The following is a 23,402-nucleotide window of genomic DNA, read 5'->3' as shown; positions in this document are numbered from 1 at the left end:
GTGACTCTATGTAATCGGTCAGTGTTAGTCTGTCCGGCCGGCCGTCCGTCCGGCCGTCCGTAGACACCACCTTAACGTTGGACTTTTCTCGGAAACTATCAAAGCGATCCGGCTCATATTTTGTTTAGTCGTGACCTCCAATGACCTCTACACTTTAACGATGGTTTCGTTGACCTTTGACCTTTTTCAAGGTCACAGGTCAGCGTCAAAGGAAAAATTAGACATTTTATATCTTTGACAAAGTTCATCGGATGTGATTGAAACTTTGTAGGATTATTCTTTACATCAAAGTATTTACATCTGTAGCCTTTTACGAACGTTATCAGAAAAACAAGGGAGATAACTAGCCTTTTCTGTTCGGCAACACACAACTTAACGTTGGGCTTTTCTCGGAAACTATAAAAGTGACCGGGCTCAAATTTTATGTGAACGTGACTCCCAGTGACCTCTACACTTTGACGTCTGCTTTGGTGACCTTTGACCTTTTTCAAGGTCACAGGTATGTCTTGAAGGAAAAAAATTGAAATATCATATCTCTGAAACTATTCATCGGATTTGATTCAAACTTTATAGGATTATTCTTTACATCAAATTATTTACATCTGTATTGTGTTGTGAATAGCAATTTCTTCCTGTCCATCTGATGCCTCATATAATATTCAGAACTGCGAAAGTGACTCGATCGAGCGTTTGCTCTTCTTGTTTAAAGTTGAAATTGACAGAGTAACTTTCCATGGCATGGGTGAAAAAGGGATAAAGGAGTCTCCATGGTTTGCGGGTGTTATCCCCAGTCGTATTAAAAGTGATGACGTGATAAATAGCCGTTTCTCTGTGTCCAGCTTTTGGCGGGTCCAAGGTGGAGGACCTGTCGCAGATCCTGGTGTCCAAGGGATTCAACTATATGGGCAAGGACTACGTCACGTCTGGTATCACGGGGTGAGTGCAGAAAAAAGCTGAAAAGAAAGAAACTGCATTTCCTCTCTCTGTCTCCCTCCCTCCCTGCCTGTCTGTCTCTCTCTCACACACGCACACACGCACACATGCACGCACTCACACACACACACACACACACACACACACACACACACACACACACACACACACACACACACACACATACACACAAGCATACACACAATCTTCTTGTGTTCTCTGATCATTGTTCACATGATATGTTTGACAGAGAGCCTCTGGAAGCCTACATCTACTTCGGGCCCATCTACTACCAGAAGCTGAAGCACATGGTGCTGGACAAGATGCACGCTCGCGCCAAGGGGCCGAGGGCGGTCCTCACACGGCAGCCCACTGAGGGCCGAGCACGGGACGGAGGCCTGCGACTCGGGGAGATGGAGAGAGACTGTCTCATTGGATACGGGGCAAGGTTTGTCACATCCTTACTTCATAGAATGTTTGATTTTAGTTGGCACGTATCTATATTACAGTGTTCTAGATGAGCAAATGAGTAGCAAAGACCTGTACGCGTGACGTAATAACTAGATTTGATGATGCTACCCGTACACGTTCCCATACACGTGCTGAAAAGTTCCACATCTAGATGTGTCTATTATGGCCGACAGTACTCGGGGTTCCACTGTACCTACTGTCATGACGTGTCACGAATCACTATATGTTGACATTACTGACATCCCTCGTTATCCAGTCCTAGTTTTGTCAGGATTCAAGCGTTGATGTGAACACATGCGTATGAGGAACATCATTTTCAGCACCAAATTATATATGCAGTTGTATAGGCCACCCTCAAATTCTCTGTATGGATGAATTCTTTGAAGCAATAGCTGGTAATTATCCACTAAAGGGCTGTCCTAAATATTATCAATTACTTCAGCAATTGTTTGAATGCTGCTGTGTAGCAAGTTGTATTGATGTATGTTATTATTTAATGTTTCAGCATTCTGGAGAGTGTTGTATTGGTGTGGTCGGCAAAGATGTGAACAGTTAATATTTCATGTTTCAGCATGTTGCTAATGGAGCGACTCATGCTGTCTAGTGACGCCTTCGAGGTGGACGTCTGCGGCAGTTGTGGCCTCATCGGCTACTCCGGATGGTCAGTTCATACATGTTTTCTATATTCCGTCTCTACTAAGGGGAGCTTTTTTTGCACCATCTGCAATATTTTTTCCTCCCTACGTATTTTTTAATTTTTTTACTTTTTTGTTGATTCAATTTCGGTTACCACTTTCAGTTCTTCTCTCGCCTTTTCTCTCTCTTTGTCTTTTGGTGAAAGAAACTTCTCTCTATTTGTGTTTTGGCAAAAGTAACTTCTCTCTCTGTGTCTGATGGCGAAAGAAACTTCTCACCCATCGTCTTTTAGCGCAAGCAACTTATCTGTCTTTGTTTTTAGGTGAAAGTAACTTTTCTCTCTCTTTGTCTTTTGGCGAAAGTAACTTCTCTCTCTTTGTCTTTTGGCGAAAGTAACTTTTCTCTCTGTCTTTTGGCAGCTATAGTTATTGTAGGCCGGTGATTGGTGTAACTAAGTGTACTACAGTTGAAAGTGGGTGAAATGATGAGATACAATGTATTGATTACTAGTCTGAAGTGGGTGTGGTACAGTTACGAACAAGGATTGTTTGGTGTCGAACACTGATTCCACTCTTCCTAGATGCCTGAAGAAAACTGAAGCACCTATATTGTGCATGCAGTATTTGGTAATCCCTTTAGAGCTTTGCCTACAGCATGTGATTTCACTTTCAGGTGCAAGTACTGTGAATCTTCCAAAGAGGTGTCGACTCTGAAGATGCCGTATGCCTGCAAGCTGCTCTTCCAGGAACTGCAGTCCATGAACATCGTGCCGCGCCTGTCTCTCAAGCGATACAATGAGTCCTAGCAGTAGCACTGGTCACTGCTATCTTCGTCTTTGTCAGTGTGTGATTGTGAGCTCTGGTCGAGGCTTGACTGTTAAGACATTGTGCCGCGCCTGTCTCTCAAGCGATACAATGAGTCCTAGCGGTAGCACTGGTCACCGTGCAATCTTCCTCTCTGTCAGTGACAGTGTGTGATTGTGAGCTCTGGTCGAGGTTTGACTGTTAAACCATTGTGCCGTGTCTGTCTCTCAGGTGATTCAACGAGTCCTAGCAGTAGCACTGGTCACTGTGCTATCTTCGTCTTTGTCAGTGTGTGATTGTGAGCTCTGGTCGAGGTTTGACTGTTAAACCATTGTGCCGCGTCTGTCTCTCAAGTGATTCAACGAGTCCTAGCAGTAGCACTGGTCACTGCTATCTTCGTCTTTGTCAGTGTGTGATTGTGAGCTCTGGTCGAGGCTTGACTGTTAAGACATTGTGCCGCGCCTGTCTCTCAAGTGATTCAACGAGTCCTAGCAGTGGCACTGGTCACTGCTATCTTCGTCTTTGTCAGTGTGTGATTGTGAGCTCTGGTCGAGGCTTGACTGTTAAGACATTGTGCCGCGCCTGTCTCTCAAGTGATTCAACGAGTCCTAGCAGTGGCACTGGTCACTGCTATCTTCGTCTTTGTCAGTGTGTGACTGTGAGCTCTGGTCGAGGCTTGACTGTTAAGACATTGTGCCGTGTCTGTCTCTCAAGTGATTCAACGAGTCCTAGCAGTGGCACTGGTCACTGCTATCTTCGTCTTTGTCAGTGTGTGACTGTGAGCTCTGGTCGAGGCTTGACTGTTAAGACATTGTGCCGTGTCTGTCTCTCAAGTGATTCAACGAGTCCTAGCAGTGGCACTGGTCACTGCTATCTTCGTCTTTGTCAGTGTGTGACTGTGAGCTCTGGTCGAGGCTTGACTGTTAAGACATTGTGCCGCGCCTGTCTCTCAAGTGATTCAACGAGTCCTAGCAGTGGCACTGGTCACTGCTATCTTCGTCTTTGTCAGTGTGTGACTGTGAGCTCTGGTCGAGGCTTGACTGTTAAGACATTGTGCCGTGTCTGTCTCTCAAGTGATTCAACGAGTCCTAGCAGTGGCACTGGTCACTGCTATCTTCGTCTTTGTCAGTGTGTGACTGTGAGCTCTGGTCGAGGCTTGACTGTTAAGACATTGTGCCGTGTCTGTCTCTCAAGTGATTCAACGAGTCCTAGCAGTGGCACTGGTCACTGCTATCTTCGTCTTTGTCAGTGTGTGACTGTGAGCTCTGGTCGAGGCTTGACTGTTAAGACATTGTGCCGTGTCTGTCTCTCAAGTGATTCAACGAGTCCTAGCAGTGGCACTGGTCACTGCTATCTTCGTCTTTGTCAGTGTGTGACTGTGAGCTCTGGTCGAGGCTTGACTGTTAAGACATTGTGCCGCGCCTGTCTCTCAAGTGATTCAACGAGTCCTAGCAGTGGCACTGGTCACTGCTATCTTCGTCTTTGTCAGTGTGTGACTGTGAGCTCTGGTCGAGGCTTGACTGTTAAGACATTGTGCCGCGCCTGTCTCTCAAGTGATTCAACGAGTCCTAGCAGTGGCACTGGTCACTGCTATCTTCGTCTTTGTCAGTGTGTGACTGTGAGCTCTGGTCGAGGCTTGACTGTTAAGACATTGTGCCGCGCCTGTCTCTCAAGTGATTCAACGAGTCCTAGCAGTGGCACTGGTCACTGTGCAATCTGTTTCTCTGTCAGTGTGTGACTGTGATCTCTGTTCGAGGTTTGACTGTTAAAATGCCGTAACGAATCACAAGATTGTTCACTTCCTCCGAGTGCCTGTTTTGTCATCTTACTTACTCTTGTTGCACATGTATGCATTTAGAGCGATTATGCCCCTTTGTTTCTCATAATTATGGTGGAAGGGGTTGTATATAGCTTGTAAGATTTTGTTTGTGAAATTACTGTCAGCAACATTTGTGTGAGTGTGTGCTGATTTGAAAATGTTTTTACACTTGATCATGATTTTTTCAGAGTATCAGGGACATTACAAAAATATGTTGTATCATGCATGGTGATGAAGCTTGCAAACACGTTTCTGAGAGAAAGAAAGGATGATGTTTTGAGAAAGAATTGAATTGAATTTTTTGGGTTGGTTTTCAGATATTTGAATGACAGAATGTCATGAAGTGGATTGTAGTGTGAATAAGGAGTTACTTTTACGTATACGTGTTCTGCCCTATCCAATTACTCTGACTTTTCACTCTTCACACTAAAACACTCCAAACACAGAATTTTGGGAGGATACAGACTTATTATTTCCTCACCAAAATATAACACAATTCTTCACTTCAAATACATCAATACGAATCAACTTCTCGAACACACAGTACACACTCACATATAGCATTCACCCAATGCATGTAAATACATAGTATAAAGATACTTTCTCAAAGATAGATTTACGCACAAGATAAAGTGCTGACCAACACTCACGAGTTCATATCACGGCTCACTGCATGTCGTCATTTACACCACCTTGTGCCGCTGAATCCCGTAGATGATGAATTCCCAGAAACTTTCCTTATAGGTGCCAACACACACCTTTCACGTTTCTCCCCGAGAAACATTTCCGCCATTAGCGAAATAAACCGTCGTCGCTACGACCGGTAACGATAGAAACTCCTCCGTTTAGCCATCTCTGCGCCGATGTGGTCTCTCCCCCCACCATCGCTCCGCATTCTCCCGTGTAAGGTCCCTCCCTTGTCCACGCCATGGAAAAACCCTCATGGAACCTCCTAAAGAATTAACCCAAGTCTTAATACACATTCTCTTAAACGATCTCCTCTTCCTAAACTAAAGTCATGTAAACATCTCTCTCGTTCATTCTACATTCACATTCGTCCACAGACAAAATCCAACTATACTTCATCCATGAATCACTTAATCCATCACTGACACTACCACACATAGTATCACTGTCTGAAACATAACATAAATGCGTAACAGCAATTATGCTCAAGAATTTACCAACGAAAACCATAATACAATCACAACAAGAATTCTCTCGGAACTTCACACTAGAATTTAGTGCACTTTGTATACACTAACCTTTACACTCAGCTATGTATTCCAACGTCAATAATATACAACATAGTAAATCATTTACCTTTAGAGACCCGTCTCTTGAAAGAGTACTTGTTCCCAGAACAAGACCGACACGCGCCGACAACCTTCCCGGTTGAAAATCTCAAACGCTGTGACGTTATTTACCCCAGACCAGCTACAGTTCTCATAAACACAACTCATGTCAAACTATGGTTTTCTCGTGCAACGCACAAAACCCGTGATAACGCCTCTCCCGTCACCTACGCATCGCACTGCAATATTTAGGGAGGTTAAAAACACGACGTGGTTTCACATCACAAATATGCTACTCACATCTTTGTGACACAGAATAAGACATGCAAATGTGAGAAATAGAAAGAGAGAGAATAAAAGAGAAAGAGATTGGGTGACGTAAGAAAGAGAGAAAGTGGTAAAAATGACGTGGACTTGGACAATTTGTTTGTTTGCTTAACGCCCAGCCGACCACGAAGGGCCATATGAGGGCGGTGCTGCTTTGACATTTAACGTGCGCCACACACAAGACAGAAGTCGCAGCACAGGCTTCATATTTCTCACCCAGTCACATTATTCTGACACCGGACCAACCAGTCCTAGCACTAACCCCATAATGCCGGACGCCAGATTGACAATTTTAAAGTCTTAGGTATGACCCGGCCGGGCTTCGAACCCACGACCTCCCGATCACGGGGCGGACGCCTTACCACTAGGCCAACCGTGCCGATGGACTTGGACAAGTAGGATGATGTTAGTGGTATTTTGTTTCAGACACACACACACACAAACACAGAAACCAGCTATTTGTATTAGATGTCTCTGCAAGAGTGCGTAATTATGTGCTGTGGGTGTACAAAGTGAAACTGACAACAGTGTGAAAATGTTGTTTGTGTGAATCGTTCAATTGTCCAAGTTCAAGGTGCACGCGAAAGTGATAAGCCAAACAGTGAAAACTGTCAATAAAGGGTCAAAACTGAATGAGAGCCAAGTTCGTGTGTGTGTGTGTGTGTGTGTGTGTGTATGTGTGTGCAAATGAGGATGGGACAATGAAGAAGAATAGACGAATTCCGAAAATAAGTCTTGTCATGTTTTTATCGTTGTAAAAGAGTGAATGCCCTTGCTTTTTACTCGGACAAACATTGGGAAACACACACGGAGTTATTTCCGAACATGGTCCATAAGGACCTTCATCCCACATGCCAAACCCATTGAAAACACCATCTCTTCAAACGACCTGGGACTTGACAGGTATGGACAAAATCAATCAATCAATCAATAGAATTTATTTCCAAAATGCAAAAGCACATGATTTTGTTTTGAATGCTGCAGTAAATCATATATCCACGTCCACACTCACATTCACACCCATGGTTAAATACTATTTGCACAACCGACTAGAGTCTCCCCCTTTCTCCCACCCAACCCCCCAAAAGAAGCACAGGACTAGTGTACTGCTCTGCATGAGCGTCCACACAAGCACCAACAACAGATTCAGAGTGCAGACAAGATGGCCTCTGGGAAAAAACTGTTCCTGAAACGACTAGTTCTAGTCTTCAGGGCTCTAAACCGCTTGCCCGAGGGGAGAAGCTCAAACAGAGGGTTGGCTGGGTGAGTGGTGTCGCCGATGATACTATTGGCTCTCCGGGTGAGCCGCGTGTTGTACAATGAGGCGATGGATGGTAAATCGCACCCAACTATCCGTGATGCCTGTCTCACGATCCTATCCAGTTGTGCTTTCTCTTTTTCACTAGCGCCACTATACCACACAGAGATGGTGAATAAAGTGAACACACTAAAAGGTCCCACTTGACATGCAAGCCTGTACATCATCATCCCAAGCAATGCACAAAGGTCTTTTCGTCTCGTTCCAACTCAAAACTTGATATTCCATGAATTTCCCAGGTAAGGGTAATTTCAAAGCAAGCCGCGAATCAACTTTGCAGTTGTCGTTCTTGATCACTGCCGTGGGAGTTCTGTCCCTTCCGATCTTTTCTGAAACAAATCATTAGATCAACGCTCTGTTTTCAAGTCGAATTCTCTTTAGGTTATCAGCTAATGATCGGACGCATATATCAAAGACTTCCTTTCTCGCTACCAATTTCTGAATCGACGTTTTCTCATTCGGCATGCTTTTAAAAATTGTGTCTGGAGGTAAGTGATCCTGATCCTGAAGTGCATCAGTTTTTAACTGTTCGTGTTCCCTTTTCATGCGACGAAAGACTGAGTGTTGATATGAACGACACGAAAAAAATAATTCCCTTTTGCGCGCCCTCCTCGCTTCTGCCACTCTCCCGCAGTGTGTGCGTGTGTGTATGTGTGTACTGCTCTGTGTGTGTGTGTGTGTGTGTGCAAGGGCGGATCAATTAACTTTGGAGGGGGGGGGGGGGGTTACAAAATGACTGCGAAGATACAAGTTGACGGCGCCAAAGCCTGTAGGGGGGTCCGGGGGCATGCCCCCCCCCGGAAAAATTTTTATCCAAAGAAGCAAAATAGAGCTATATCTGGTGCATCCTGAGCCAATACATTACCTCTTTTTTTGGGGGGTGGGGGGGGGTTACGTAACCCGTGTAACCCCCCCCCCCCCCAGATCCGCCCTTGCTGTGTGTGTGCAGCTCTCTCTCACTATATACATGTGTGTGTGTGTGTGTGTGTGTGTGTGTGCGTGTGTGTGTTCAGTAATTCTTTACACAGAGTATAATTAGTTGTACTAGTGTAAACGACGTCATATATTCAAAATAACCGTCCAATGCCGTCCGACCGACTGTAAGACAGACTTGATGGGTTGTTGCGTTTGTGCAGATGGCGACTGGTTACTCTTGAATGGCAACTGTCGATTCATCCACCTGAAGAACATCCTCTACAGCAGGTGCTCGGCGTGGCTGGCGGGGGGTGAGAGAACACACACCTCAGTGCATGCCGCAACTAGGCCTATATGAGGGGTTTTCAATTTTGGGGCAAAAATGAAAAAAAAAATCGGGGGGGACTAATCTTCACCAAAGGAATCCGCAATAATTTTATGTTGAACTATACACATTGCGTATTCCATAGGTCGCTTCTTGCCACTTTTACAAAACTATGTGAAGAAATACAAAAATGTGAAAAAAATGTACACATGTAAAAATGTCCGTCGTGTCACGGACAAGTTTTTTATTTTTTTTATGATAAATTTAATCACTCAGTCCATTTATTTTCAGTTACACAACACACAGATCAGCCTTCAATGGAATAAATCAAAATATGTGGGTTTTGTTTTAAAGTAAGTGCATTCATTACAGAAAATAATAGAGTAGAAAGAAAAAGTAATAAATCACAGCACACGTCAACACACATAAAACTGAAACAAATGCACACATTTATGTGAAACCTTTTTTTATTAGTAACTCTAAACGATGGCAACAAGCACCCAAAACCCTTGATTATGAAACAACATCTTTGGTTTGCAAATTAAGCCTTAGTGTGCAGTGTGACACGATGGACACGCTCGTGACACGATGGACACGCTCGTGACACGATAGACATTTGCACATACAAAAGGAAGCAAGTTTGAAAATTACATTTTTTTAAAATTGGGTATTAAACTAAGCAAACAAAAAGCAGAATTGGAATGCCTTTCCACATGGCATTTTTATAAAACTGAACGAGTCAAGAGGAACGACTGAAAAAGTGTAAAGGTAACCGTCTTTGAACTTAATGTCTGTTATGATAGCGAGCTCTAGGTTGAGTGAACACATCAGACTGCTACGGGGTGTGTCTCCGGAAAAGCTTCTCTTGCACATGATTCCATACAAATAGATCTACAGTGTAATGATCAGAGAAGCCATCTTTTTTAACTGGCTCAGAGATGACAGCCAGAATATCTTCATGGGGGTACCATAGTGTGTCCTTCATTCTTGGTGAAAAGAAACAATTGTCCTTTCCAAGTTGGTGCAAGCAGTCCACCAGGTATTCTCGATTGTCAACGTCTACCACTAGACCGGGATATGCCATCTTGTCGTAAGCGACAAACACCCAACGCCCAAGATAATCTTCCGGTCGAATTCCTTCTACACTCTTCAAAAAAAGTTAAGGATAACTTTTTTACAAGCACGCCACACATAACAGACAAGACCGAATTTTTTTCTTTTTTTTTAAATTATATAATTGAACAACCAAGGCGTAATGACAAACAAAGCAAAGATCGAACGCGGCAGCGACAATTTAGCTAGAGTGTGTCAAACGTGACAACCCTCGAAAATGGAATTCACAACAATGTGAATCAGTGTCAATAACGCGTGTGCCCTCCGTTGTGTGCCAGGCATTCAACACATCGTTGGCGCATGGAGTGGATCAGGTTGCATATGTATGCTCTGGGAACTCCATTCCACTCCTGCTGGAGCCATTGCAGTAGTTGACCCAGATTGGCAGGAGGAGGGTGATGTTGCTGTACCCGACAACAAAGCTCGTCCCACATGTGCTCTATGGGGTTCAGGTCCGAGCTGTTGGCTGGCCACATCATCCTGTTGACCCTGGCCTGCTGGATGAAGGTGCTTACAGCTGCAGAGCGATGGGGAGGTGCGTTGTCATCCTGAAGAATCGCATGAGGGCCGATCGCTTGGAGGGCTGGAATGACCAGGGGTTGCAGGATCTCATTCTGGTAGCGGACAACGGTCAAGTTGCCCACTACATGGTACAGAGGTGTGCTTTGACGTGTGCTGATCCCTCCCCAGACCATCACAGAGCCTCCGCCAAAACGCTGTCGTTCCAGAACAGCGCCTTCTGCGAAGCGCTCTCCGCGACGCCTTCACACTCGGATGCGACCATCAGCAGGTTCCAAGCAAAAGCGGAACTCATCTGTAAACAACACCTGAGCCCTCTGCTGACGTTGCCACCTCACATGTTGAGTGCACCAGGCTCGGCGAGCTGCTCGGTGATTAGCCGTCAGGGTTGTTCCTCGGACTGGACGCCTTGCACGCAAGCCAAAGTTGTGTAAGCGGTTTCGGATCGTCTGACCACTAACAACAGTGTTGCCGTGGTAGCTTGTAAGCGTTGCCTAATGTTGTTTGCCGTAGCCATTCTTTGTTGCATGGCCTGCTTCTGAATGAAGCGATCCTCTCTTTGTGTGGTGACTCTGGGCCGACGAGAACGTTGTCGCTCCTGCACTCTTCCAGCTGCGTGGAATCTCTGTTTTAGTCTAATGATGACAGAGGGAGCCACTGCAAGCCTTGGGGCCACTTGCCTGGCAGCAACACTGTCTTGTAGCCATCCTATTGCCCTTGCTCTATCCAAATTGCTCAGTTTTCTTCGTGGGGGCATGTTGCTACTGTGCATAATTGTGTCCGCGTGTCAACCTTTAAATACAAGGTGGTGAGCGATGTTAATAGCCAGGACCCTGTTGTAGCACGTGCATCACAACCTTTTGCCCTGGCATGCGTTCCGCAAACTTCATGGGGCTATAAAAAACCACCCTTTTTCTACCAAAATGCAGAAACTTTTGAGAAGTCACACAAAGGGAAATAACTCTGCCTGCCAAACAAAATTCTAGGTCAAGACTCATTGTTCATTTGTTAATTCAAACACATTAATCTTTTGATTATTATGTCGATGTTTAATTTTTTGGCAATTTTTTATAATTAGATCCGTTTTTTCAACCGATCCTTAACTTTTTTTGAAGAGTGTATGTATCACTACATCTACATGCTTACATTGTCAGGTGTATAGCTAGCCCATTTCATCGCCTATACATAAATAACTGAATTACATCGAACAAGACACACGAATATGTCCGTTGTGTCACAATTGTGTCCATCGTGTCACGACTGAGATCGTGACACGATGGACCGTGACACGATGGACAAATTTCAACAACAAAAATTATGAATGCTCCCTGTTCCAAATTTGATTGCAATTTCAAATCTAGATAGTTAAGTGTCCCAAAGTCCCATGTATTGAATGTGATTTGAGCACATTTCAAGATTTAATCACTATCACACACCCCGTGACACGATGGACATAAAATATTTTTAATACTCACTTTGACAACTTCAGGACACCAATAAAATAAGACGTAAAGGCCACGCGGCGATAGGTTTTTCCTGAAAGGAGGTGACAAAAGGGACGCGATCTTGGTTACATTTAAAATTACGAAAAAAGGGACCCGTCATTGTTTTTCAGTCGCGTTCAGTAAACGTGACACGACGGACATAAAAAGTGAAGACAGCATTTTTTGCTCTTTTATTTTCGTTTCATAAATAAAGTATAAAAGGACATTAAAAAAGCTGCTCACAGATCGGTTAGTGTTCTAAAAAACAATTTTTTGAATATTTTTTCATTCATGTACGATTTTTTTCTGACGATCTACAGACATTTGAAATTTTGCCTTCTAACCAAAAGACACCCATTTTTGGACACCCTCGCTTACTATTTGACCTTAAAAGGTATAAGGTAAACAGACAAATAATGCAAAACTCTTGACCAGTTTGCGAAGGACATTTTGAAGAAGACACCCGAATTTCAGTACAATCGGAGCACTGTGTGAAGCTCTGAATTTTTTTGAAGTTCAAAGACACGTTTTTGCCTCAAAATTGAAAAACCGTCATATACGGTCCAATTACGTAGACAGTTTTAGCAGCACAGAAGGTTTGCTCTCTCTCTCTCTCTCTCTCTCTCTCTCTCTCTCTCTCTCTCTCTCTCTCTCTCTCTGCGTGTTATGTATGTGGGTGAATGAAGGCTATACAGTATGTGTGCCAGAGTCGCGGAGACTGGCGTTAGTCTGTCTGACCACAAACATTACATAACATATAACATGACATAAGCGCCTTTTTCATGTTATGTTGTAAACAGTTATGTTTAGAATATCATTGTTCATGATTTGTCTAGAACTATCTTAGTTAAATTTGAAATTTGTTGAAAACATAAAATTGTCTCCAGTGGTTATCCAATACATTTCTAATATCATTTCTTGATACGAATCACAATACACTGACATGTTGGTGTGTGTGTGTGTGTGTGTGTGTGTGTACAGCCACAACAGTGGACCTGTGTGACATAGGGACGGGCAGACTGGTCGGCCTGCACGTGCTGGGGTCGTGGGAGATGGCCACGCCATGCTTCGCGGAGCAGGACACCCAGACCAAGATCTATGTACCCGTTGCCGTCACTGTTGGTAATGTGCACATGACAACACCAGGGCTGGGCCTAGTGCATGTGAGGGTGGGGCAAGGGTACAGGGGCTACTACTGGGGGGGGGGGGGGATCTCCGCAGTTTCGGAATCTAGGATCCCCCCCCCCCCCCCCAAGACACAGCTCTTTGCACAGGGCAGGAGTGGATTGAGATTCAGCACAAAGACCAGTCCCTCGCTTGACCTGTTGAACACAAAAAGGATGACCCTGTCAGCCCATGCCATTCTTGTCACCTGTTGAACACAAAAAGGATGACCCTGTCAGCCCATGCCATTTTTGTGACCTGTTGAACACAAAAAGGATGACCCTGTCAGCCCATGCCATTCTTGTCACCTGTTGAACACAAAAAGGATGACCCTGTCAGCCCATGCCATTCTTGTGACCTGTTGAACACAAAAAGGATGACCCTGTCAGCCCATGCCATTCTTGTGACCAGCATGTAAGATATTCAGGTTAGATTCGTCACAAAAAGAATCCGGGTCGTTAGCAAACTTAGTATGCACACACACACCACACTCACACACTGACACACACACACACGCGCGCACACGCACGCCGGCACGCACACACACGTACGCAAACACACACACACACACACACGCAAACACACACACACACACACACCTTCTAGCCAAAGGCGATGAAATAGTGTTTTTTTAATTTAGATCCAGATATAGCTAAAGGCAGATAGCTAGGCAACGTGTTTAAAGAATATCATGAACATATTTCTTGTGGAATGGTTCCAGAGAAGGACACCATCCGGGCTCTAGACCCAATGATGACAAACTTCGATGAGCAGTACCCAGAATCCAGAGGTATGCTCGGTGTACTCCGCCTTCTTTCCATCCCTGGCAAATAGTATGTTGGTTGTTCATTAAATTGACATGCATAAGTATTTCTTCTTTCTTCTGAGTTCATAGGCTGAAAATCCCACGACACTCGTGTTTTTCCGCACGAGTGGGTTTTACGTGCATGGCCGTTTTGACTGACCCCACCATTGATGACTGACCCCACCATTGATGACTGACCCCACCATTGATGATTGAGGCAGCCATACGCTGAGTTTACAGGATGCATGTTTGATATGTGTGTGTTTCTATAACTTGACCCATGGAACTCTGACATTGGTTACATTATCTTGTACGTGCGCACTTGGTCTTGTGCTTGCGTGTACACACGCCTTGAAAACACGTCTCCAACATGTCTTTGTGTCTGTGTAGTTGTACTTGCCGTGTACACGGTGAAAGCCGTTAACTTGCTACATGTACACGGTGAAAGCCGTTAACTTGCTACATGTACACGGTGAAAGCCGTTAACTTGCTACATGTACACGGTGAAAGCCGTTAACTTGCTACATGTACACGGTGAAAGCCGTTAACTTGCTACGTGTACACGGTGAAAGCCGTTAACTTGCTACATGTACACGGTGAAAGCCGTTAACTGGCTACATGTACACGGTGAAAGCCGTTAACTTGCTACATGTACACGGTGAAAGCCGTTAACTGGCTACATGTACACGGTGAAAGCCGTTAACTTGCTACATGTACAGGCACAAAGGGTCATCTGCGCAAAAAACAAGTTGTGCCTTGTCTGTTGCACTGTTCTACTCAAGGAAGTTTTGTTTTTGTCATTAATTACAACTTGCGATAACCTACCATTCTTGTTGTTTGATTCTGTTCTATCCAAGACTAACCATTTATAGAACGCCACTTCATCAACACTATACCCATGAAGCAGTCAGTCCAACATTGAGACTTCATTCAAACTAGCCATGAAGCATCCTCAACAGTCAGTCCAACATTGAGACTTCATTCAAACACTAGCCATGAAGCATCCTTAACAGTCAGTCCAACATTGAGACTTCATTCAAACACTAGCCATGAAGCATCCTTAACAGCCAGTCCAACATTGAGACTTCATTCAAACACTAGCCATGAAGCATCCTTAACAGTCAGTCCAACATTGAGACTTCATTCAAACACTAGCCATGAAGCATCCTTAACAGTCAGTCCAACATTGAGACTTCATTCAAACACTAGCCATGAAGCATCCTTTACAGCCAGTCTAACATTGAGACTTCATTCAAACACTAGCCATGAAGCATCCTTAACAGTCAGTCCAACATTGAGACTTCATTCAAACACTAGCCGTGAAGCATCCTTAACAGCCAGTCCAACATTGAGACTTCATTCAAACTAGCCATGAAGCATCCTTAACAGCCAGTCCAACATTGAGACTTCATTCAAACTAGCCATGAAGCATCCTTAACAGCCAGTCCAACATTGAGACTTCATTCAAACTAGCCATGAAGCATCCTTAACAGCCAGTCCAACATTGAGACTTCATTCAAACACTAGCCATGAAGCATCCTTAACAGTCAGTCCAACATTGAGACTTCATTCAAACACTAGCCATGAAGCATCCTTAACAGTCAGTCCAACATTGAGACTTCATTCAAACACTAGCCATGAAGCATCCTTAACAGCCAGTCCAACATTGAGACTTCATTCAAACACTAGCCATGAAGCATCCTTAACAGTCAGTCCAACATTGAGACTTCATTCAAACACTAGCCATGAAGCATCCTTAACAGCCAGTCCAACATTGAGACTTCATTCAAACACTAGCCATGAAGCATCCTTAACAGTCTGTCCAACATTGAGACTTCATTCAAACACTAGCCATGAAGCATCCTTAAGAGTCAGTCCAACATTGAGACTTCATTCAAACACTAGCCATGAAGCATCCTTAAGAGTCAGTTCAACATTGAGACTTCATTCAAATTCACAATGTATGTTACGTTTCCATTATGATTAATCGTGTGTGTTTAATGTTAGCTTAGTTTTGGAAGCGTTTGTGTATGAATGTAGTGCCGATGTGAGTAGTACTGTAATACACTGCTTTGTTTGTTATGTTTCAGCTGTGCTGAATAACCTGCTAAACACCAAAACACGCGGTAATGATAACTTGTTCTTCCCTTGCCATCCAGTAATCAAAAGTCAGATCTCGACACACCTAAATGTATTTGGATTGATGAATGATAAAGAAGAGACAGAATGTGAATGTGTGACGATACAAGGACCATGAATTGCAGCCAAGGAGTGTACTAAATGACCTGGTATATCCACCACTCCACTAGGGTAAGGACTGAGTGTACTAAATGACCTGGTATATCCACCACTCCACTAGGGTAAGGACTGAGTGTACTAAATGACCTGGTATATCCACCACTCCACTAGGGCAAAGACTGAGTGTACTAAATGACCTGGTATATCGACCACTCCACTAGGGCAAAGACTGAGTGTACTAAATGACCTGGTATATCCACCACTCCACTGGGGCTAAGACTGAGTGTACTAAATGACCTGGTATATCGACCACTCCACTAGGGCAAAGACTGAGTGTACTAAATGACCTGGTATATCCACCACTCCACTAGGGCAAAGACTGAGTGTACTAAATGACCTGGTATATCGACCACTCCACTAGGGCAAAGACTGAGTGTACTAAATGACCTGGTATATCCACCACTCCACTAGGGCAAAGACTGAGTGTACTAAATGACCTGGTATATCCACCACTCCACTAGGGCAAAGACTGAGTGTACTAAATGACCTGGTATATCCACCACTCGACTAGGGCAAAGACTGACTTGTGTTGGACGCTGTTCGCTTTACTCACGGACATATCATAGAGGGATAAAATACACGTAGGCTGGTCATTTACTGCGCGCATAGCCGCTAGCTTGCATGTTTGACTGCGGAAGATGTGGCTACAGTATTGACTGAACCAGGGACCCATATCTAATATAGGTCTATGACTGAACCGATACAAAAGCTGAATTATACAGTGGTACCTGTAAAGTATAGGCCCCGCTGGCGAGAGGACACCTTCGAGAAAAGGACACAGCCCCTGTGTCTGTTATTTTGACTGAAGTAGTATACACCTGTCAGGAAAGGACACCTGCAATGTACAGGGCATGAAATAAAACGAGATGAGAACGGAGGAAATGTTGGTGCGAGGTCTATCAACGCAGAGGCAGCCCTCTCCAGGGTCCAAGGCCTGTCCTACGAATTTAAAAAAAAAAAAAAACCTCATCTGGAACCAAATCTAAGCAATCTGGTGCATTAATTCTGAACATAACTTTGGGCAAAAGAGAGACAATGGGAATAGGCTTAGGGTACTTAGGGAGGAGAAAAAAAGCTTCCAGGAGATAAACAGGCTTTCAGGCGGAAAACAGGCTTTCAGGAGAAAAAAAAGCTCAGGAGAAAAACAGGCTTTTAGGAGAGAAAAAAGCTCAGGAGAAAAACAGGCTTTCAGGAGAAAAACAGGCTTTCAGGCGAGGAAAAATAAAGCTTGTAGGAGAAAAACAGGCCTTCAGGAGAAAAACAGGCTTTCAGGAGAAAAACAGGCTTTTAGGAGAGAAAAAAGCTCAGGAGAAAAACAGGCTTTCAGGAGGAAAACAGGCTTTCAGGAGAGGAAAAAAGCTTGTAGGAGAAAAACAGGCTTTCAGGAGAAAACAGGCTTTCATTTCTTTCTTTCTTTATTTGGTGTTTAACGTCGTTTTCAACCATTCAAGGTTATATCGCGACGGGAAACGGGGGAGATGTGATACAGCCACTTGTCAATTGTTTCTTGTTCACAAAAGCACTAATCAAAAATTTGCTCCAGGGGCTTGCAACGTAGTACAATATATTACCTTACTGGGAGAATGCAAGTTTCCAGTACAAAGGACTTAACATTTCTTACATACTGCTTGACTAAAGTCTTTACAAAATTTGACTATATTCTATACAAGAAAGACTTAACAAGGGTAAAAGGAGAAACAGAATCCGTTAGTCGCCTCTTACGACATGCTGGGGAGCATCGGGGAAATTCTTCCCCCTAACCCGCGGGGGGAGGCTTTCATTTGAGGAAATTCTCCAAAAAGGAGGAATAATACAAGCCATGAATTTAGGGAGCCTTTTGGCTGTCCCACAGCTGGGCTCTTATACGGCACCACTCTTTTCTTGTGGACCTTGGCACATTTCTTGATTTGACCCTCTATATTCGGGGGTGTATTTTTTGTTTGTTTGTTTGTTTGCTTAACGCCCAGCCGACCACGAAGGGCCATATCAGGGCGGTGCTGCTTTGACATTTAACGTGCGCCACACACAAGACAGAAGTCGCAGCACAGGCTTCATGTCTCACCCAGTCACATTATTCTGACACCGGACCAACCAGTCCTAGCACTAACCCCACAATGCCAGACGCCAGGCGGAGCAGCCACTAGATTGCCAATTTTAAAGTCTTAGGTATGACCCGGCCGGGGTTCGAACCCACGACCTCCCGATCACGGGGTGGACGCCTTACCACTAGGCCAACCGTGCCTGTCGGGGGTGTATAGATTTCACTGTTTGTCTGTCTGTCTGTTTGTCTATCTGTTTGTTTGTCTGTTTTTTCGAACTTAGATTAGATCTTTGGTACTTATGGGTCGATTGAGCTCAAATTTATTGTGTGTAGCGTGGAATTGGGGTACAGACGGACGTTGCCAAAAGGTTCCTACCTGTAGCAAAAGATGAGATTTGATGGGGACGCGTCTCAACCAAACATTTGACGTCGGAATAATTTGCAGTAAGCATTTTAGAATCCCTAAACAGCTACTTTGTGTTGTCTCAGTGGCGGTGGAGAAGGGCATGGGGAAGAGCGCGTCGAAAGTGCTGACCGAGAGCCGGTCGCGGCCGGGCACTGCCGGCAAGGAGTCCGGCAACAAACCGGTCAGGAACAAGTCGGGCAAGAAAGAAAAGGGCAAGAAACCAGCCCCCAAAAGGTGACCACCTGGCAACGCAAGATGAGGATGATCAAGTGGTGTGTTTCCAGTTGTATAAGTTGTGGGAAAGGTGATGGCAACGTTTTTTTCCTTTCACATATATAGGTGTACCGTACTTTCGGGACTATAAGGCGCTTCGTTATATAGGGCGCAACACCCACTTTTGAGGTAAAATTGAGAAAAAACATCACATTAGGCGCTTCCCGTCTATAAGCCGCACATCAAAGGAAGACTACAGAGTGGAAATATTTGTGCTCTGTGTGTGCCGCGAGATCAAAGGCAGGTCCATTTTAATAGCTGGGGTGGCCTTGTTTACAGACACGGACTTTCTTCCCCGAGGTCAATGACCCAGTTTTAGCTATGAGAAGTGGTTCCCCTTTCGAATCTGAGAGAGGAAACTTTCCCTGCACCCGGGTAAATCCTTTCCTTTACATGTATTTGGTGTTTAACGTCGTTTTCAACCACGAAGGTTATATCGCGACGGGGAAAGGGGGGAGATGGGATAGAGTCACTTGTGAATTGTTTCTTGTTCACAAAAGCACTAATCAAAAATTTGCTCCAGGGGCTTGCAACGTAGTACAATATATTACCTTACTGGGAGAATGCAAGTTTCCAGTACAAAGTACTTAACATTTCTTACACACTGCTTGACTAAAATCTTTACAAAAATTGACTATATTCTATACAAGAAACACTTAACAAGGGTAAAAGGAGAAACAGAATCCGTTAGTCGCCTCTTACGACATGCTGGGGAGCATCGGGTAAATTCTTCCCCCTAACCCGCGGAGGGTACCGGGGTCAATGACCGAGTTTTATCTATGATCTTTGAGAGGGTCGGTCTCCTTTCATGTCTGAGAAGAAACACTGGTGTGCGGTGAGATCAAAGACAGGTCCTTTGTGACAGCTGGGTGGCCTTGTCAACAGACAGGACCTTCTTCCCCGGGGTCAATGACCCAGTTTTATCTATGGGGGGGCGGTCTTTTTGATGTCTTGAGAGGAAATTTGGCCAGGGTAGCACTCCCTGCACCGGGTCAGTGACCCAGTTTAACCTATGGGGCGGTCTCTTTGATGTCTTGAGAAGAAACTTGGCCAGGGTAGTACTAGTAGTTGAAACATGCATTATCACAAGTTGTTTGACTGGTACTCAGGCGGTCTCTTTGATGTCTGAGATGAAACTTGGCCAGGGATTTCTATTTAACAACACATAGGGCGCTTCCTTCAATAAGCGGCAGGGGTCAAGATTGGGAGAAAAAAAAAGTGCGCCTTATAGTCCCTAAAATACGGTAAGCATTAAAAAGAAGAAAAAAAAAGAAGAAAAACACACACACACACACACACAAAATAAACACACACACAAAAAGCGTGGATAATTTCAAGTTATCAGTTTCTGGTCTATGTGTAGACACAGTACACAGATGTTGGCATCATGGGCCAAGGCTCTTCTTTCATACACGATGTATATATTGACTAAATACGTGATATATTTGTACAATTTTGTCAAGTGCATCAGAGAATACTTGCTTTCTGTTTTTGAATGTTTGAATTCTATGGCTTCCTTCTTGTGTGTAAAGTAATGAAAAATGACCCTCAATAATTATTAGAGAAAAAGTGTCTGCCTGATTTTGCGGTGTACTGGTGTAAATGTGTCCGTGACATGTCAAACTCTCTCTTTCCTTCATGGGCAAGGGCTGATTGGAAGAAAGCAGCAAAAACTTGCATCATTACCCTCGTTAATAAAAAAATAAAGAACGTTCTCTCTCTCTCAACGTTCTCTCTCTCTCTCTCTCTCTCTCTCTCTCTCTCTGGTCTCAAATAGCAGCTAGCATCTGCTGAAGGTACATTAAAACCTCTCTCTCTCTCTCTCTCTCTCTCTCTCTCTAATAAGAAGCAGATGTTTAAAAAAAAGCAGTTTATTCAACATTGTGAACACATTCTCACAGTCCTTAAACATTCTCTGTAAACCAACTTAAGCACAAATAGTGTGATAGGTAACAAAGCATCTGGTGCCCTTAAAAATACGAAGCTCTCTCTGAAGAATGAAACGTTTACAGGCATACATGCTACATGTAATAACAAAAAAACAGTTATTTAATGACATACATGTACATCTCATCAATCAGAGACATTCAAACGTGGCGGTTAACCAGCATTGCATGTGCATTCACCTTGATCCTAATTCCACCATATATAAACACCTCATTCCTATTGGCACACACACACACACACATACAGTATTGACAATGCAATAACTGATCATAACCTTCACCATTTCTCACCACTTTGTCTCCATGTACAAATACACCCTCTCTTTCTCTCTTGCTTTCTTTCTCTGTCTCTCCCTCAGACACCAGTGCAATCCAAACAAAGTAACAAAAACTGTTGCATGCAGCTTGGTTGCTTCATGACTCCCCCCCCCCACACCCACACACACACACACACACACACACACACAAGTGATGAGAAACTACAAGCAACAAGAACTATCTTCTCCATCATCAATGTACACACAAGTTGATCTCCTCTACCTTGGTCACAACAAATTATTTCTTTCTCCCTCAGACATCATCTCTCTCTCTCCATCACGCACTATATCTCTCTCGCCCTCACACATTATACATCTCTCTCTCACAGAGTCCAAGCTGAAAAAAAGATGGTGTAGTGTGCATCTCTGGCACATCATATTACTTACCGGTCTGTTGTGAGTTTCCCTCCACAACTCATCAAAAACTACACGTACAATCAACAACAGAGCAACATTTCATTCTCAACACACACATAGTCCCTGACAACACCTCACTCTTTTCTGGAGTTGCAGTCAGCAAGTTTCAGCATCAGCGCTGAAGATAGACTAGTTGAGTGACTCAATGCTGCAATGTTGCCACATTTCTGACGATGACAACATTTGAAACTCAGCCCAGCATGTGAATGTCACTATACTGACATCTAAGTCAGGACCTAAATTCGTCAATCAGTCTTCGCACACATCCTATACATCTTCACTTTTCAGCGAGTACATTAGTACTGACATCTAGCGAGTACATTAGTACTGACATCTAAGACATTTCTGTAGCTTTGCACAGACTTCTTCTTCTGCGTTCGTGGGCTGAAACTCCCACGTACACTCGTGTTTTTTGCACGAGTGGAATTTTACGTGTATGACCGTTTTTTACCCTGCCATTTAGGCAGCCATACGCCGTTTTCGGAGGAAGCATGCTGGGTATTTTCGTGTTTCTATAACCCACCGAACTCTAACATGGATTACAGGATCTTTTTCGTGCGCACTTGGTCTTGTGCTTGCGTGTACACACGGGGGTGTTCGGACACCGAGGAGAGTCTCCACACAAAGTTGACTCTGAGAAATAAATCTCTCGCCAAACGTGGGGACGAATTCACGCTGACAGCGGCCAACTGGATACAAATCCAGCGCGCTACCGACTGAGCTACATCCCCGCCCTGCTTTGCACAGACGACCCCTTATCTCCCTCCCAACGTATGGTCAGCAGTGAGAACAAGTACATCAGTACTGACATCTACGACATTTCTCTAGCTTGCTCACCACGTCTTTCACAGCCAAGTCTTGATTTCCCTCCCCACTCATCACGAACACTGACTGCTGTGCTGGGTCCAGGCTGCTCAACAATCGCTGCACTTGCTTTCCCATCTCCACAACCTTTTCTTTTCTCCGCGCCTCTCTTCTCTCTGCATCCTTGTCGCCCCCTTGAGGTGGCTTTGTCGCTGTCACTGTCGGCACGCTCAATCCCAGACTGCCGGCCAGCTCTGCCGCAACCTCTGTTGCCTCGGCATCGCTTCCCTGTCGGCTCAGGTTCCAGGTTGCCATGACGACGAGAGGAAGAAGGGTGGAGGGGGAGGAGGGAGTGAGGTGGGGGTGCAGGAGGACGTCAAGGAGCAGCTGCAGACTGCGAAGGTCCACATGACTGAAACACAACAGGAGCGTCATTGTACGTGATGCTAGATAGACCATGTCTGGAACACAACAGGAGCGTCATTGTACGTGATGCTCGATAGACCATGTCTGGAACACAACAGGAGCGTCATTGTACGTGATGCTCGATAGACCATGTCTGGAACACAACAGGAGCGTCATTGTACGTGATGCTCGATAGACCATGTCTGGAACACAACAGGAGCGTCATTGTACGTGATGCTCGATAGACCATGTCTGGAACACAACAGGAGCGTCATTGTACGTGATGCTCGATAGACCATGTCTGGAACACAACAGGAGCGTCATTGTACGTGATGCTCGATAGACCATGTCTGGAACACAACAGGAGCGTCATTGTACGTGATGCTCGATAGACCATGTCTGGAATTAACTATGTCAGGGTTGTATGGGGTGTGAAAGAGTGAATAATCTTGCTTTTAGTGACTCAAACTTTCCCGTGTGACATCATAGGCCAGTCACTAGATAGGGGTGTGTCTAAAACACGTGACATTATAGGCCAGTCACTAGATAGGGGTGTGTCTAAAACACG

The 23,402-nt window shown here is 44.5% G+C and overlaps 3 protein-coding genes across 3 annotated transcripts in view; 2 read left to right on the top strand and 1 right to left on the bottom strand.

The window, feature by feature from the left end:
* Positions 1-2,929, top strand: part of LOC138963281 (DNA-directed RNA polymerase III subunit RPC2-like) — an 89,403-nt gene extending 86,474 nt beyond the window's left edge. The window contains exons 25-28 of the mRNA XM_070335343.1: positions 840-936; positions 1,184-1,381; positions 1,976-2,065; positions 2,713-2,929. Of these exons, the coding sequence (XP_070191444.1) occupies positions 840-936; positions 1,184-1,381; positions 1,976-2,065; positions 2,713-2,845 (518 nt within the window). The 3' untranslated portion in view covers positions 2,846-2,929. The remainder of the gene's footprint in view (positions 1-839; positions 937-1,183; positions 1,382-1,975; positions 2,066-2,712) is intronic.
* Positions 2,930-7,203: 4,274 nt separating this feature from the next.
* On the top strand, positions 7,204-19,464 carry LOC138963280 (uncharacterized). The gene is made up of 6 exons (XM_070335342.1): positions 7,204-8,090; positions 8,739-8,828; positions 12,940-13,080; positions 13,844-13,912; positions 16,018-16,053; positions 18,756-19,464. The coding sequence occupies exons 1-6, from the start codon at positions 8,066-8,068 to the stop codon at positions 18,908-18,910; spliced, it is 516 nt and encodes a 171-aa protein (XP_070191443.1). The 5' UTR covers positions 7,204-8,065; the 3' UTR covers positions 18,911-19,464.
* A 1,336-nt stretch (positions 19,465-20,800) lies between these two features.
* LOC138961332 (nucleolar pre-ribosomal-associated protein 1-like) overlaps positions 20,801-23,402 on the bottom strand; it is a 47,792-nt gene continuing 45,190 nt past the window's right edge. Inside the window, exon 32 of the mRNA XM_070332933.1 lies at positions 20,801-22,841. Within this exon, the coding sequence (XP_070189034.1) occupies positions 22,424-22,841 (418 nt within the window). The 3' untranslated portion in view covers positions 20,801-22,423. The remainder of the gene's footprint in view (positions 22,842-23,402) is intronic.

This window comes from Littorina saxatilis, linkage group LG3, assembly GCF_037325665.1.
Source record: "Littorina saxatilis isolate snail1 linkage group LG3, US_GU_Lsax_2.0, whole genome shotgun sequence".
NCBI lineage: Eukaryota > Metazoa > Mollusca > Gastropoda > Littorinimorpha > Littorinidae > Littorina > Littorina saxatilis.
This window is presented reverse-complemented; position numbering and strand designations above follow the sequence as displayed.

What these genes read in the sequence shown, in the direction of transcription:
- LOC138963280 (XM_070335342.1), top strand. Translation starts at nt 8,066, where the DNA reads ATGCTTTTAAAAATTGTGTCTGGAG. An exon ending in TTTAAAAATTGTGTCTGGAG is followed by an intron (nt 8,091 to 8,738) that starts GTAAGTGATCCT and finishes GCGTTTGTGCAG; the next exon opens with ATGGCGACTGGTTACTCTTG. An exon ending in CTCGGCGTGGCTGGCGGGGG is followed by an intron (nt 8,829 to 12,939) that starts GTGAGAGAACAC and finishes GTGTGTGTACAG; the next exon opens with CCACAACAGTGGACCTGTGT.